Source organism: Populus trichocarpa, chromosome 4 (genome assembly GCF_000002775.5).
Source record: "Populus trichocarpa isolate Nisqually-1 chromosome 4, P.trichocarpa_v4.1, whole genome shotgun sequence".
NCBI classification, from domain to species: domain Eukaryota; kingdom Viridiplantae; phylum Streptophyta; class Magnoliopsida; order Malpighiales; family Salicaceae; genus Populus; species Populus trichocarpa.
This window is the reverse complement of record NC_037288.2, coordinates 6,015,206-6,030,032: the sequence shown is the minus strand read 5'-3', so window position 1 is coordinate 6,030,032 and position 14,827 is coordinate 6,015,206. Positions and strand designations below refer to the sequence as shown.

Genomic DNA, 14,827 nt, shown 5'->3' with positions numbered 1-14,827 from the left:
TACTAAATTTATACTTATAATTATGAAGTGTTTATTGATCATAGTTTGGGATATATCGCCAACAGTTTATACTTACGGAAATAGAAATTATAGTACATCCTGTTTAAGACTTTTTATATATATATATAATTTGGTTTGGTTTGGTTTGATTTTAATAACATACAACTAATTTGATTGCCAATAAGTTTGTGTAGCTTAGCACATTTTGTCATTGATATCCTAAATTTCATTGTTTTTCAATGGGATAACTGCTAATAAAATGAGGAAAACCCAAAATTATTTGTTTTGTCACATGCAATTATTGAGCTTGCTTGATGAATTTTCAGTGGTATAAATATATGTGCCCGTTAGACGAAATTCATTAATGACTTTAAACATAGGAGTATAATTGAAAATATTTGAATACTTTCATGGACCCAATTGATTTTTCTCAATTCAAGTATTACCCTCTAATTATACTAATTAAAGCACTTAAATACATATATGCCTCACATATCTCATCTAATTAAAAACATTTAGTTACTCCTTTGACAACACTTAATTTTTTTAGCAGGATATATAGTAAAACCCACATTCATCAATTCAATGTTAATATCGTACAAGGCAGGCAGAGTTATTGGAATTAAATTGAATTTATTTTTCTTGAACCGGAGAGTGCATGTATATGGTCTCACAATTCAATTAATCAACTGTATTCCTTGTAAAGAATTAATCAATGGACAATGATTAAGACTAATCAAGAAATTTATTCATCAAACATTTTTTTTTTAATTTTGATATTAATACATCAAAATCATAAAAAAATCTAAAAAACCACTTTAAAAAATAAAAACTAACACATCACTTCACTGTTATAGTAGAACTTGGGGGGGAAAAAAACGTAACCTATTATCACTTTTATTTTACATTTCTCCTATTAAGCAACAGTCACAAGGGGCAACCTTCTCATCCAAAGCAGATTTTGTGAATACAAGACAACATTGTACTTGCATTTCAGTTGAGGGTCAGGGCTAATGGAGTTGCAATGGTGGTGAAAAATGCAAAGGTAGCAAGGAATATTGCAACTTTCTCCAATGCTTTGGATATGTCTGGAAACTTTTTGCTAATTAACTGTGAAGCAAAAAGGGAAGCAAAAGTGAGTAGTACGGAAAGAGAACGCAAGTAGAAGGAAATAGAGAGCTTGGACTGCTGAGTTTTTTCGTACTGCAGAGCTATCTGAATTGCTGCGTCAAAACAGAATGCCATGATTATGTTAGGCCATTCTAGACTGATCTGCTTAACAATGACCATATTCATTTGTTGTGTATTGATGTCAAGGGAAGGTGTCTGTTGTGTTGGAGGTTGTAAATGTAGTAGCTCTGTTTCCATAGCAGAATGAGGCTGAGGCGCCTGTATTTGTGCTAATTGCAACAGTATTTCTGAATTGATGGCTGTGAAATGTAATGGTTGCGTTTCTGGGATTTGAGATATTTCGTGGTTAAGGGTAAGAGAGGTTTGTGCCTGTGTCTCTGGTAATTGGGATTCAAGGTCGATGAAAGGAGAAGAAGGCGGTGTCTGTGATGGACCTAATAGTTGAAGAGGTGGCTGCAGCATTTCTGGGGCTATGGTATAAAGATTCAGAGATTGGTTTTCTGGGTTTTGGGATGCTTGGTTAATGGTAAGAGGGGGTTGTGGTTATAGCTGTGTTTGCGATTCGAGGTTGAGAACAGGAGAAGAAGATGGGTATTTGATGAATGCGAGGTTAGCTTGGAAGCAGATGCATCCAGTAGCTGAATATATATAGAAGTGGAGGCCATGGCTTGGACATATGGATAGGACAAATTATTCATGCTACAATCGATATTTCTAACGCATAACTTTTGTCTAAATAATCGGATATTTGTAAATCATATCTTTTCCAATGTAGATAATTGCTTTAGTTTCTTTTGTAACCGTGTTTCTTGTCGTGCCTAGAAAAGCAAATTGTTATATGAAGTGATGATCCTCGGATCTTATTGCAAGAACCACATGATTGCAAAATTTGCGCCACGACAATTTAAGCCGACTTGTCTGAGGGCTGAAGAAGCTGTATGGAATCAATAATTTATTGTGGCAAATGAAGAAAAGTCAAGAAAGAAATAAATAAAATGGAAGATTGGTTGGAAGAGGATTGTACGTGTAGGTAGTGGGTATAGACCGCACCTTCTCAACAATTTCTTTGGCCTCTCTTATCTTAGAGTTACAGAACCGAAGATGAACCCGATCATCTTGGATTGCTAGTTAGATGCCTCGTTAACAATGTAAAAGGTGGAGAAAGAAGTCAGGAAATTTGGACCTGCTTCATAATATGAATCGGATCCTGACATCATATTATTAGGTTAACTCTGATTTAATACCTGGTTGGTGATTAGGAAAAAAGGTATAAAGTAATTGAATTTATCCGAAAAAGGCTTTATTAAAGTTGTGGGTTGTACAGAAAAGACAGGAAAGGCTCACTTTCAAGCAAGTTCAAGGGTAGTTGTTGAATGCCAAGAAAATTTAGGATTTCTTTTCACTTCATGGGAGAGAGATGTATCATGTCTCGAAGCCATATCTATCAAGTAATTGAATTATCCGACAGATCTAGTGGGAAGCTGTGGGTATCTATTTAGGTTACATAATATATTGTTCAGAAGTAGCATATTGTTTTGTAGGAATATTGAAGGATTACAGATATTGCTATTCCTAACAGCCTTTGCTAACCAATCTGCAACCCAATTTGCAGTCCAATAAATTTATATTGGCTACTTCAGAAGATTAAGCATAGCATGCAATTGGTGCTTGATTTCTGCTACACTAATGGAGGTTGTCTCTCCACCTGAAATAAAAAAAGAATCCTTGATGGCTGACACAAGTGTTAAATAATATTTATTTAGTTTTATTTATTAATGGTAGAATAATATTTTCAATTTAACCTATATATAATTTCTTTGTATTTAAATTAATTCTAAGCACTCATAATAAACAGATCATTGAGAAGTCTAACCTTCTTTTGTGTTTGATCTTAATTATTTTAACATGGTATCAAAGTTGATTTTATGGAATGAGACTTAATCTCAAACACAATTTTTGTGGATCCAATTCTACGATGAGTTGGCTGGGGGTTTGCAGGGGGCAACGCGCTGCTACTACTACTACTACTGTTGATTTGTCTTCTTTTCGTTTGAGTCTTTCATCTTCTAGTTTTTATTTATGGCATTCTCGTCTAGGACATATTTCGTCTTCTCATTTGAGATTTTTGGCATCCACAGGAGCTTTAGAAAATTTGAAAACATGTGACATTTCTGATTGTAGTGGAAGTAAACTGGCAAAATTTTCTGTTTTACCTATTAATCGAAGTATTTTTGTTTCTTCTTCACCATTTGACTTGATTCATTCTAATGTATAAGGACCTTCTCTTGTTGCCACAAAATAGGGTCTCGATATTATATCTCTTTTATTGATGATCATACTCGTTATTATTGGGTTTATTTAATGAAACATCATTCTGAATTCTTTGAGATATATGCAGCCTTTCGAGCTCTTGTCAAAACTCAACATTCTAATGTGATCAAATGCTTTAGATGTGATTTGGATGGGAACTGCACTTCTAATAAATTTTGTCAATTGCTTGACTTAGATGAAACCATCCATCAAACTTTATGTACAGATATTCTTGAGCAAAATGGTGTTGCTGAAAGAAAACATAGGCACATTGTCGAAACTGCTCGTTCTCTCTTGTTGCCTGCTTCATGTTCCTAGTGAATTTTGGGAAGAAGCTGTCCTTATTACTGTAAGGTTGATTAATACAATTTCATCTTCTTATAGTTCGGGTCTATCTCCCTTTAAAAAGTTATATGAATATATCCCTGATTATTCCTCATTTAGAGTTTTTGGTTGTACTTGTTTTATTCTTCGTCCTCGTATAGAATGAAGTAAGCTATCCTCACAATCCGCTATTTGTGTCTTTTTGGTTTATGGTGAAAATAAAAAGAGATATCGTTATTTTGATCCAATAACTCAAAGATTTTGTGTGTTTTGTCAGGTTTAGTTGTTATCGGAGCTTGGAAAGTAAGAGGAGCCCAAAATATCTCGATTAGCCATACCTACTCATTACTTGTGTCTTTTCCAGGGATTCTGGGCTTGAAAACATATACAGAGAATCTGATTTTCTACTAATATTTCACCCCAATTTGTAATCAAGCTTTAATTCCTTTAAAGCACTCCAAATTTCAAGCCAAACATACCCGGCCTCTCTTCAAGACCATAAACTTAGACTTTCCATGTTTGCTTAAGATCCAACCTTCAACCCATGATTCTCTCCCCCACAAATCAAGCAAAAAGATTTTAGCAGTCGGTGTTTAACCCATTTTTTCAGCCCAGATTCATACATTATTTAAAAGGCTAATATCGTGGGATATTAATGACCATTATGAGAAGAAAAAAAAGTCAAGCCAAAGTCTCTTTATCTTTACAGGTATGAATATCGCCTTATTTTCCTTAATCACCTGGTGATTATTGCAGTTTTACTGTTTAGCTACCACAAGAACATGGGTATAAACATTGTATTTGAAGCTATGGGGCCAGAGAGTGCATGGGCATAAGTTTTTTTTTTTTTTTAACATCCCTTCGCAGGCTTAGGAACTGTCTTTTGAAGACAATTTTTCCTTCTCGTCTCTGTGTATTCCCTAAGTTCATGTTTGTCTGAAAATCAATTTTTAAATTTTTATATGTTTGTTTATCACTATAAAAGTTGATCAATAAAAAATACTTTTCAATCAAAGTAAAATTTGACATGGTTTCTAAAAAAATATTTTCCTTTTATTTTGAACGGAAAATACTTTCCAGAAGTTATGAAAAATTTAGAAATGTCATGTTATTTGCTGATTATATCAAATTTGGTCCTCAAACTTATGATTGTTATATATTTTGTTTTGAATATTTTATTTTTCATTTTCATCCCTTAGAATTTGATTTAATTTAATTTTATATCAACTTTGATTCTCATTTTTATGATTATTATTTGCTTTTATCTTATCATTTTCTTCATTGAAATTTTTTATCTATCGGATTTGTTCCTCATTTTTTTTATTGTTATTTATTTCATTTGAAATAATTTATGAAATTGTATTTTTTTTAATTTCATCATATTTCAACTTTTTTATTTATCAGATTTGATCTCTATTATTTTGATTGTTATTTATTTTATTTGAGATAATTTATGAAATTAGATTTTTTTTTTAATTTTATTCTCATTTAATTTTTTAATTTGTAAGATTTTTTTCTTATTATTTTAATAAACTTTTAAAAAATATTAACAATTTATTTTTCAGCTCATTTTCCATGATATAGTCAAACATTGAAAAATATTTTTCAATTTATTTTTTATAATACTGTTAAACAGAAAAAAATAATTCACTTTTCAGGAATCTATTTTTCAAAGAAACTATTAAAAAAAAATATTTTCCAACAAACAAATATATTCTAAGTATGCATATTTAATATTATGTGGATTTGGGTTTGCGTGTGTATGGGCTTACTTTGCCTTGGACCATCCATGATAGGCTGCTGTCACATGGGCTGTGTTCTTGGTAGTTGGGTTGTGTTTGTATGAGGTAGTATTTGTGGGCTTCAATATAAATGATGCTGGTCTTAGACTTTCCTTGATAAAAATTAATGGGTTTTGGGCTATGACTTTGTTAATATGGGTTAAATTTTTGGGTTGTATTTATTGGGTTTGATGGGTTTGGGTTAAGTATATCCATGCCCAGGAATAAAAAAAATAAAAAAATAAAAATAACATCAAATTTATGTGAATATATATTTGTGCGCATTAGGAGCAGGTCTTTCTAAAAAAAATCATTTTTGCATATATATATATATATATATATATATATATATATATATATATATATATATATATAAAAGAGAAAAGAAAAGAAAAGAAAAAATCCAAGCTAAAGATATAAATTAAAAGACATCAAATTTCCCATAAAAAAAATTAAAAATCAAATCAAAATATAAATTGACAATAAACTAAAGATAATCAGGATAATTGAAGGCGATATAAAAAATTAGAAGAAAAACACATAGTAAATACAACTTTCCATATAAAAAAAAAAAGATACAATAAGAATGATATCTTTATTCTTTTAAATATAACTAATCCCTTATCTAAATCTTTAAATCAACATTAATTTTTAAAATTTTTAATTATTTCTAATTACTAGATGAAGATTATTAATTTTCCTCAACATATACACCTTTTTGCCGCAGGAGTTCTAATCGATGTCACAACCAGCACTTGTAGTAGATAAGCATCTACTAGCACTTGAGGTCTTGGCCTAGTGGTGGTAGGGGCTTGTTCCCTTTCTCTGCACCTGGGTTCAAACTTCACTGTGCACGTCTGTCACCCCCGCGGTGCCTTACATGCTCACTGGGTTTGCAGGATGTTCAGTGGGCCGTGGGATTAGTCGTGGTGCGTGCAAGCTGGTCCGGACACCCACGTAAAAAAAAATATATATATATAAGCATCTACTAGTTCCTAGACCTACCTCCACATAACAGTACATCAATAACAAAAAAAAATAATAATAATAAATTTAATGAAGGTGACATCGCAACCTCCAATGAAAAGATACAACTAAGATTTTTCAAAACCTAAAGTTACAATCTAAACTATATATAAAAAATTTATATATATATATATAACACACCAATTGTTTTTATAATAGTTAAATTGTCTTAATCTATAGGAAGAAATAAACCGAAACTTGCTAGGGAAAATAAAGAAGAAAATAAAAAAAAATTAACTAAACAAATAAAGAAAAATTAAAAATGGCATCTTCTAATTTGAATTTGGACATGAAAATGACTGTAATTGGTTATGATAAAGTAACAAAACAACAATAAAAGAGATGATATTTTTATTGTAAACCACCTCTCAAAGCACTATTTATTTTAATAATTTTTTTTGTTTTTTTTTCAATTTTATTCTATAATATTTGGTTTATTGTGGATTGAGCACTGTAATTTATTTCAATTTTTTTTTATTGAGGTCATCCTAGCCTCATGAATCAAATCGTAGATATGTCGAGTTAACATGGTTGACTCATTTTTTTTTCTTTTTTTTATTGATTTGTTTTTTACAATTTCATCATTTGATGTTTTATTGATCACGAATTAGACTTCACAATTTGTTTTGATTTATTTTTTATGAGGTTATTCCTGTCTCATGACCCGAGTTACAAGTTTAGCGGGTTAACCTAGGTTAACTCGGGGCGGGTTTTTTGGTTTTTTTTTAATTTATTTTTCAATTTCATCCTTCAATATTAGGTTAATTGAGATTTGTGCTTCATAATTATTTTTTATGTCATCTTTCAATATTAGGTTGATTGAGAATTGTGCTTTATAATTTGTTTTGGTTTACTTTCTATGAGGTTATTCTAGTTTTATGACCTAGATCGCGGGTTCGGCAGGTTAACCTGAGTTGTCTCGGGTTATTTTGTATGAGGTCATACCAGTTTCATGACCCAGGTTATGAATTTGACGTGTTAACCCGTGTTGACGTGATCATTTTTATGTTATTTTTTAATTTAATTTTTTTAAAAAATTTTATCCTTCAATATTGAGTTGATTGAAAATTGAGCATTATAATTTATTTTTTATTTGTTTTCTATGAGATTATTTCGATCTCATGACCCGAGTCACAAATTTTGTAGGTTAACCCAGATTAACTCAAGTTGTCTTTTTGTCTTTTTTAACTAATTTTTTTTAATTTCATCCTTTAACATAAGATTGATTAAAAATTATGCTTCATAATTTATTTTGATTTGTTTTGCATTGGGTTATCTCAACTTCATGACCTGGATCACAGATTTGACAGGTTAACTCAGGTTATTTTTTAGTTTGCTTTCTATGAGATTATTTTAGTCTCATGATTAAGGTCACGAGTTTGACATGTTAACTCGAGTTGAATCATGTTGTTTTTTATGTCTTTATTTTATTTTAAAAAAATTTCATCATTTAATATTTGGTTGATTATGAATTAAGTTTCATAATTTTTATTTTTTTTCTCTAGGGTATCCTGATTTCATGACCCAAGTCACTGGTTTGGCAGGTTAACTCAGGTTGATTAGGAAATTTTCTTCATCTATTTTCTAATCTATTTTTTTTCATTTTCATTCTTCAATATTATGTTAATTGAGAATTATACTTTATAATTTATTTAAATTTGCTTTTATGAAGTTATCATGGTGTTATGACTATGGTTGTAAATTTGATAAGTTAACATGGGTTGTTTCAATCGATCTAATATGTTGTCATTTCAATAGATATATTTTAAAAAATATCGTCTTGAATTTTTATTTAATAAAACTATGTTCTTACTAGTTGTTTGGGTTGTCTTCGTACCCACCGAGTTTATCAGATTATATCAGATCAACCTCTACATAGTTTTATTTTTTCTGCTAGAAAAAACATTAAAAATGTTTGAACTTTCTTATTTTAAGTTAAAAAAATATTTGATTCGATTCGCAATATAATATAAATCAATCATATAGTTAACTCTAATAGAAAACATGACACATAAAACATTTTAATAAAATTTTAGTTTAATCTAATAATAAAAAAAATATATAAAGTTTTTCATTAAAAAAATCAATTGATGCGTCTCAACTTCGTCTTTTCATAAACATACATACTAGACATTCCATGGAAAAAAAGACCAAGTTGTTAACGAATTTGAAATTATAAGAATAAAATATGAAATACTTGGAAATAAAGGGATTAATTATTTGTTCTGTAAAAATATAGGGATGGGGTTGAAATTGACTAAAAGAAAATTCGACGAAAAGTACGCACGTGTAGTGATGAACAGAACACTGATTGAAGTACTTATCTTGTCCAAAGAATCTATGTCCTTTTTCTGATTAATTTTGTTTCGTCTTTTTCAAAAGTCACTGCCTTCTCTCTTGTCCATATCAGATCATATTCCAATTTCTTGAATCTTTTCATAGAATTTCTTTCTTGAATCTTGATATATAAATTTAGAGATAATAGCTTCTTCCTTCGTTCTGTCTTTCTGTTTATTCTTGATTTGAAACAGGTGAAGCCGGTGCTGTAAATTATCTCAAGAAAATCTGAAGCTTCGATAAGAAATCCAGGTTAGAGCTAGTGACAATTTTTTAATGCCCTAATGACAGATTTCTTAATGGCATCACATCTTTCATGAGTTGCAACTAGCTTAACATGGATTCCTCACATGATCTTTATTCGAATTCAAACAAGCTGAACGAACACAACACTTTATGCATCGGCGTGGCATGTGGGGCTGCCTGGATCTTGAGGAATAAAGGGTCAGGCACCTGTTGCTGGAAAATATCAGCTCTTTAATTAATCAACTTGTCATGTTGGTATGCTGCAACTTAGATTTTCTTGCTTTGAATGGTTCAGTTGTTGAGGTTTTAAGGGTAGAAGTTTGTTGAAGGAGTGAAAAGAAAACTCTTCAAAAAAAATTAGGATGACAGGGAAATATAGGATAGGACCTACTTAGTCATTGACTTTGTTGAAAGAAAATGTCAAAAATGTAAAGGAAGAAACAAGGAAAGAGGTAGAAAAAATGAGAGTGCATGTGAGATAGATCTTAATAATTGGTGCTAAAGAAAGGGTTTGTATATAAGATCACAGACCTTCATTTGCCAGCTAATTCCAGGAATGGGCTCTCCTCTTGTCATAAAATTGATGGATTGTGCCAAGGCAATTGCAGATGGTGACCTGAAATTTGCAGATCAGCTTTTTAGCGATATGGAAGCCCTGTCAGCTGCGGAAACCAACCGAGTGACGAAAAAAGTCGTCGATTATTTTGCTGAAGCTCTAGCCCGGAGAGTCCATGGAGTGCATCCTCGAAATCCTTTCCCATTACTTCCTTCCTCAAATTTAAAGAAGATCAGCTATGAACCTTCTCCTCTTGAATGGTTTGCTTGCATGTCCACCGACTATGCCATTCGTGATGTCTTAAATGTTAAAAAAAATAAGCTCCACCTTATTGAGATTTCCAGCTTGGTAGACTGCTGGCAGCGGCATAGTTTGGAGGAATACCTCTTACACGGGCACCATGGCATGCCCTTGTCATTCCAGTACACCAGTATTAGACCAAAACTGTCAAAAAATGATGATTATCTTCAAGAAAACCGACGGATGATCACTGAAGTAGCCCAGAGGTCTCCGGTTGATTTCAAGTATAGAGCATTGTTTGCTGATAGTGTACCTGATATAGTAGAGTCTGTGTTGAGACTTGAAAGAACAAGCGAGGATGAGATAATAATTGTGAGATGGGTGTTTCAACTCCACAAATTGCTTGCACTTGAAGGAGCAGTTGATAAAGTGTTGTCAAAACTGAAAGACCTAAAGCCAGATATCATGGTAATTGTTGAACAGGAAGCTGACAATAACACTGACGATTTCTTTTACCGCTTTGCCTCATCATTCAAATACTACCTCAACCTTTTTGAATCTCTAGAGCTCTATGCAACCAACTTAAGCTCCCTGATTTGGGAAAGACATTTGAGGTGGCAGATATGCAATGTGGTTGCAAGTGAAGGCATTGACCGGATTGAACGGCATGAGACATTGGCTCGCTGGCAACAACGACTGTATGGTGCTAGGTTCTGTTCAGTTTCCTTATGTTCCGACCACTTTGCTGATTTTTTATATGATTTCTCAGCTTATAAAATAGAAGAAAATAGCGGATTTCCTGTGCTGTTGGCAGCAGGTCACCCGCTAATCTTCGCATCAGTTTGGAAACCTGCTAATGCAACTCATTCAAGTGGTGGTGAATGATCTCATTTCACTCCCTCTTCTTTTGCTATATATTCAATCACCAAGCATATGTTCATTTGTGTTTTCTTGTTTTCTGAACTCTCAATGACATGGGTCAATGAGCACAGAAAATATTGGCAATTCAGATGACACAATGAGAGGGACTGACCTTAATCATCCTATCACAATACTAGAAGAAAGTACATCTCCAGTAGTTGAGCCAGAGGCAGTAAGCTCTTCAGAGTTCACTGAGCCAGAGGTAGTGAGCTCTTCAGAGTCTGATGACGACAATGAGTATGTTTATAATAGAATAAGGAGATCGATGCACGGAAAGATATGGTCTGTACAGGTAACGTTCTATATTTGTGAGATTTTGGTCAATTTGTTGATTCATTCCTTATGGTTAGTCTAAAGATGAACGCCCAAACCCTCAATTTCCTAAAATATTTATCCTCGTTTTATCGCCTCACTGATGACAAACTATAATGTAGCTTACAATGTGATAATATTTCTAGGAGGTACGAGAATATTTGGTTTCTCCTTTTACAGAGAAGGAATCAAAAAGACTCAGCAGGTGGAAGTCTCGTAAACTTACCAGGTATCTGCACAAAAATCATGCTTGATCTTAACAATTATATGGCCCATCAAGTGGGTCAATTATAAAAATTGACTTGAAAGCTTATAGGAATGTTGCTGGACGGGATAAGCAATTGAATGTTCCCGATACATCACTAGCAAGTCTGCTTAGGATTCCTCCATCAAGCACCCCAATATGCGAGGAGAAACAATATTATGTTGATGATTCGGTATGTATAGTTCTGTTTCTCCTTCCCCCCTTATTTTCAACTTCGGTGTTGCAATTAAAAATGCATAAACTATTGTTTATATATGTGTCTTTATAACAAGGTTATAAATGCATTTTTCGACTTGCTGAAGAAGAGACAGGAGAAGTTTCCAGACTGGTACAAGAGGAACTCCTCATTGCCAACTTGGACAATGGTAAGGAAGATTAAAACTTGGCCGTCTTTTGCTTCTCTTTATTCATTGTCGTTAACCTGTGTTCAATGTCATGGCCAAATTTACAAGACCTTCTTGCTTTCTGGAAAATGGACCATGACAAAACTACTATCTTGCATAAACATTGAAGAGATAGCAGGCACAGCAAAGGTATCCCTGAATGTTTTAGCTCTCCTAGTTATTTCAATGGCTGCTTGCAACTTGTTTAACTCTTTCTCTAACTCGCCTTCATATTTAGTTGTTCATACCGTTGTGCTTGGAAAATCATTGGATCCTCATTTGCGTTGACATGGAGAAACGGGAATTTCTGTGGTTAGATTCATTAAATTCTCCTCCTGATGCTCATCATACGGAAAAGACTACAATTTCGGAGTGGCTTGAAAAGCACCTGCTACCAGTGTTGGGCTATCGTAATTCACAGCAATTGAAATTAAAGCAACTCAATATTCCATACCAAACAAAGTAAGTAGCTAACGATATTGATATGAACATGCTTCAAAATGATACCGACTCTAAAAAGTTTTAACTTTTTGTTGCACAAACAGTCGAATAGACTGTGGCATATTTGTGATGAAGTATGCTGATTGTCTTGCACATTGCGATCACTTCCCTTTTACACAAGAAGACATGCCTCACTTTCGGCTTCGAGTCTTTCTTGACATATATCGTGGGAGACTACCTGTGCCACCCAGCCACGTTAGATTCTTAAGAGCCTTGTATAACATATAGGATTCTCTGTTGATGGATGATCCTTCCACTTCTGTGGAGAGAAATGCAGGAAGCTGTATTATAACTAAGGTACTAACGCAGGGCCTTTTTGCCATTGTTCCTACTTGTGTGAAATGGAGCAAGTTGTTTCAATCAAGATAGTCATGGATTAATATTTAATAAGAACAAATAATAAATTGTGTTTCTCTATCAGAATTTCTATCTGGTGGAAATCTGTAATTGACTTGAGTGAACAAAATTCCAATTTCCAGATTTTGAAAATCCTTTACGGGGAATCAGTTTGTTCTGCCTGCATGCGGGGAATCAGAAAAAGTTCCTTTTGAGTTGAATTCATGACTTTAAACAGTGTGGGTATGGATATGAAAAACAATTGGGATGAAGTTGAAAATAAAACAACAATTGAAAGAGTGGATACATAATTAAATAATCTTGAGGGTGCGAAATACATATCTCCACAGAAAAATGTTTTAATTTTAAGGGTATGATTAGAAATTTGTTAAGATTTCATGGTCCATTGAATGAAAAGATATGACTCATTGTCGCCCACAAATCAAGCACCAATAAGAGATTGTGATGATCAACAATTACTAGGATTTCATTGTCGCACACAAATCAAGTACTCAATAAGAGATTTTTAATTTTTAACATCAATGTATTAAAAAATCAATTTGATATATGTTTTTTTTTTAAAATTCTTCTAATGAAATAAATGTCTTTGTTAAAAGAAAAGGAAATACATTAATAAAGAAATATATTTTAGATTGAAGAGATACATCTTTTTTCTACTTATTTTAAAATTTACAAAAAAATATTTTAATTTCTTTTATTATTTATTCAAGAAATACTAATAAGAAAGAATAGTTTATCTAATAAAGTATTTTAAATTGTAACATTTTATATAGATATCTATTTTAATTACAAAAAAATTAAATAAAAAGAACTATCTCGCGCGGGTAAAACACTAGTTTTCTACAAAAGATAAATGTGCAAGCGTTTAAAATATAGCTTTTTAATTTTTAATGAGAGGAAATTAATTATTACTCTTTTGACAAAAATAATATTTTTCTATCGAGGCCAAAATAGATTAATTAAGAAATTAATTTTTTCCTTGATGATGTGATGTGTCTCGATAGTGATGCAGCAATAGGGCTCTGGCAAAAATTTTCTTCTCCTTTCTCTCTCATTTCCACGAAAATCGCTTTGGTCTAATTCTTTTTATTTGTTTATTATATTAAATTTAATCATTATATTTTTTTTTAATTTTAATGATTAATATTTGATTTTTATATTATATTTAATATTTATTCTTGTGATTGATATTTATCTATCCTTTTATTAAATAAATTTATTTTTTAATATTTTATTTTATTTTTATATCAAATTTGATCCTTATTTTTTTTTTTTATATTTTTTTTGCTTTAGATTTTTTTTTAAATTAAATTAATTTTTTTATTTTATCTTTTAATATTAAAAGTGTATCAAAAGTGTATCGATACACTTTTTCCTTGATGATGTGATGTGTCTCGATAGTGATGCAGCAATAGGGCTCTGGCAAAAATTTTCTTCTCCTTTCTCTCTCATTTCCCGAAAATCGCTTTGGCCTAATTCTTTTTATTTATTTATTATATTAAATTTAATCATTATGTTTTTTTAATTTTGCCGATTAACATTTGATTTCATCTCATTCTTATATTATATTTTAGTTGATATTTATTTTTTTAATTAATATTTGTTTTTCTATCCTTTTAATAAATAAATTTATTTTTCGATTTTATCCCTCAACATTTTATTTCATTTTATTTTTATGTTAAATTTGACCCTTATTCTTTTTAATTGATATTTTTTTTACTTTAGATCTATTTTTTTAAATTAATTTTTTTTTTATTTTATCTTTTAACATTGGGTTAGTTAGAAATTACTTTTCATAATCTTTTCAATGCAGTGATGTTAGTCTCATGACCCGGGTCATGAGTATAAAACATTAACCCGGATTGATATTCATTTTATTTTCAAGTATTATTAATGGTTTTTTATTGATTTATTAACGCATATAATTACTAGTTCGTAGTTTCTATCCACTGAACTAGGAGCATTATATGTGCTAAAAAAACAACCACACAAAGACTCTAGAAAGGATAATTAATTACGTCAATTGGAGTTCAACTCTCTACTATAACCTTGTCAACCTACAATTTTATCAACAACGTCAGCCTTATCTAGGAGGTCAAAAGCAATTGTATATACATGGACAATTGCTTACACTGCC

The 14,827-nt window shown here is 31.6% G+C and overlaps 1 protein-coding gene across 2 annotated transcripts; it reads left to right on the top strand.

The window, feature by feature from the left end:
• The first annotated feature begins 8,914 nt into the window (after positions 1-8,914).
• On the top strand, positions 8,915-12,836 carry LOC7468356 (DELLA protein GAIP). Of its 2 annotated transcripts, none has more exons than XM_024599480.2 (8): positions 8,915-10,828; positions 10,944-11,164; positions 11,331-11,413; positions 11,501-11,621; positions 11,752-11,814; positions 11,902-11,982; positions 12,071-12,294; positions 12,378-12,836. In XM_024599480.2, exons 1-8 carry the CDS (start codon positions 9,712-9,714, stop codon positions 12,559-12,561), a joined length of 2,094 nt encoding a protein of 697 aa, XP_024455248.1. In that variant the 5' UTR covers positions 8,915-9,711; the 3' UTR covers positions 12,562-12,836. The 2 variants fall into 2 exon arrangements, with proteins under 2 accessions (XP_024455248.1, XP_052308487.1); XM_052452527.1 differs by having other exon boundaries at positions 8,916-10,828; positions 11,722-11,814.
• The last annotated feature ends 1,991 nt before the right edge of the window (positions 12,837-14,827 follow it).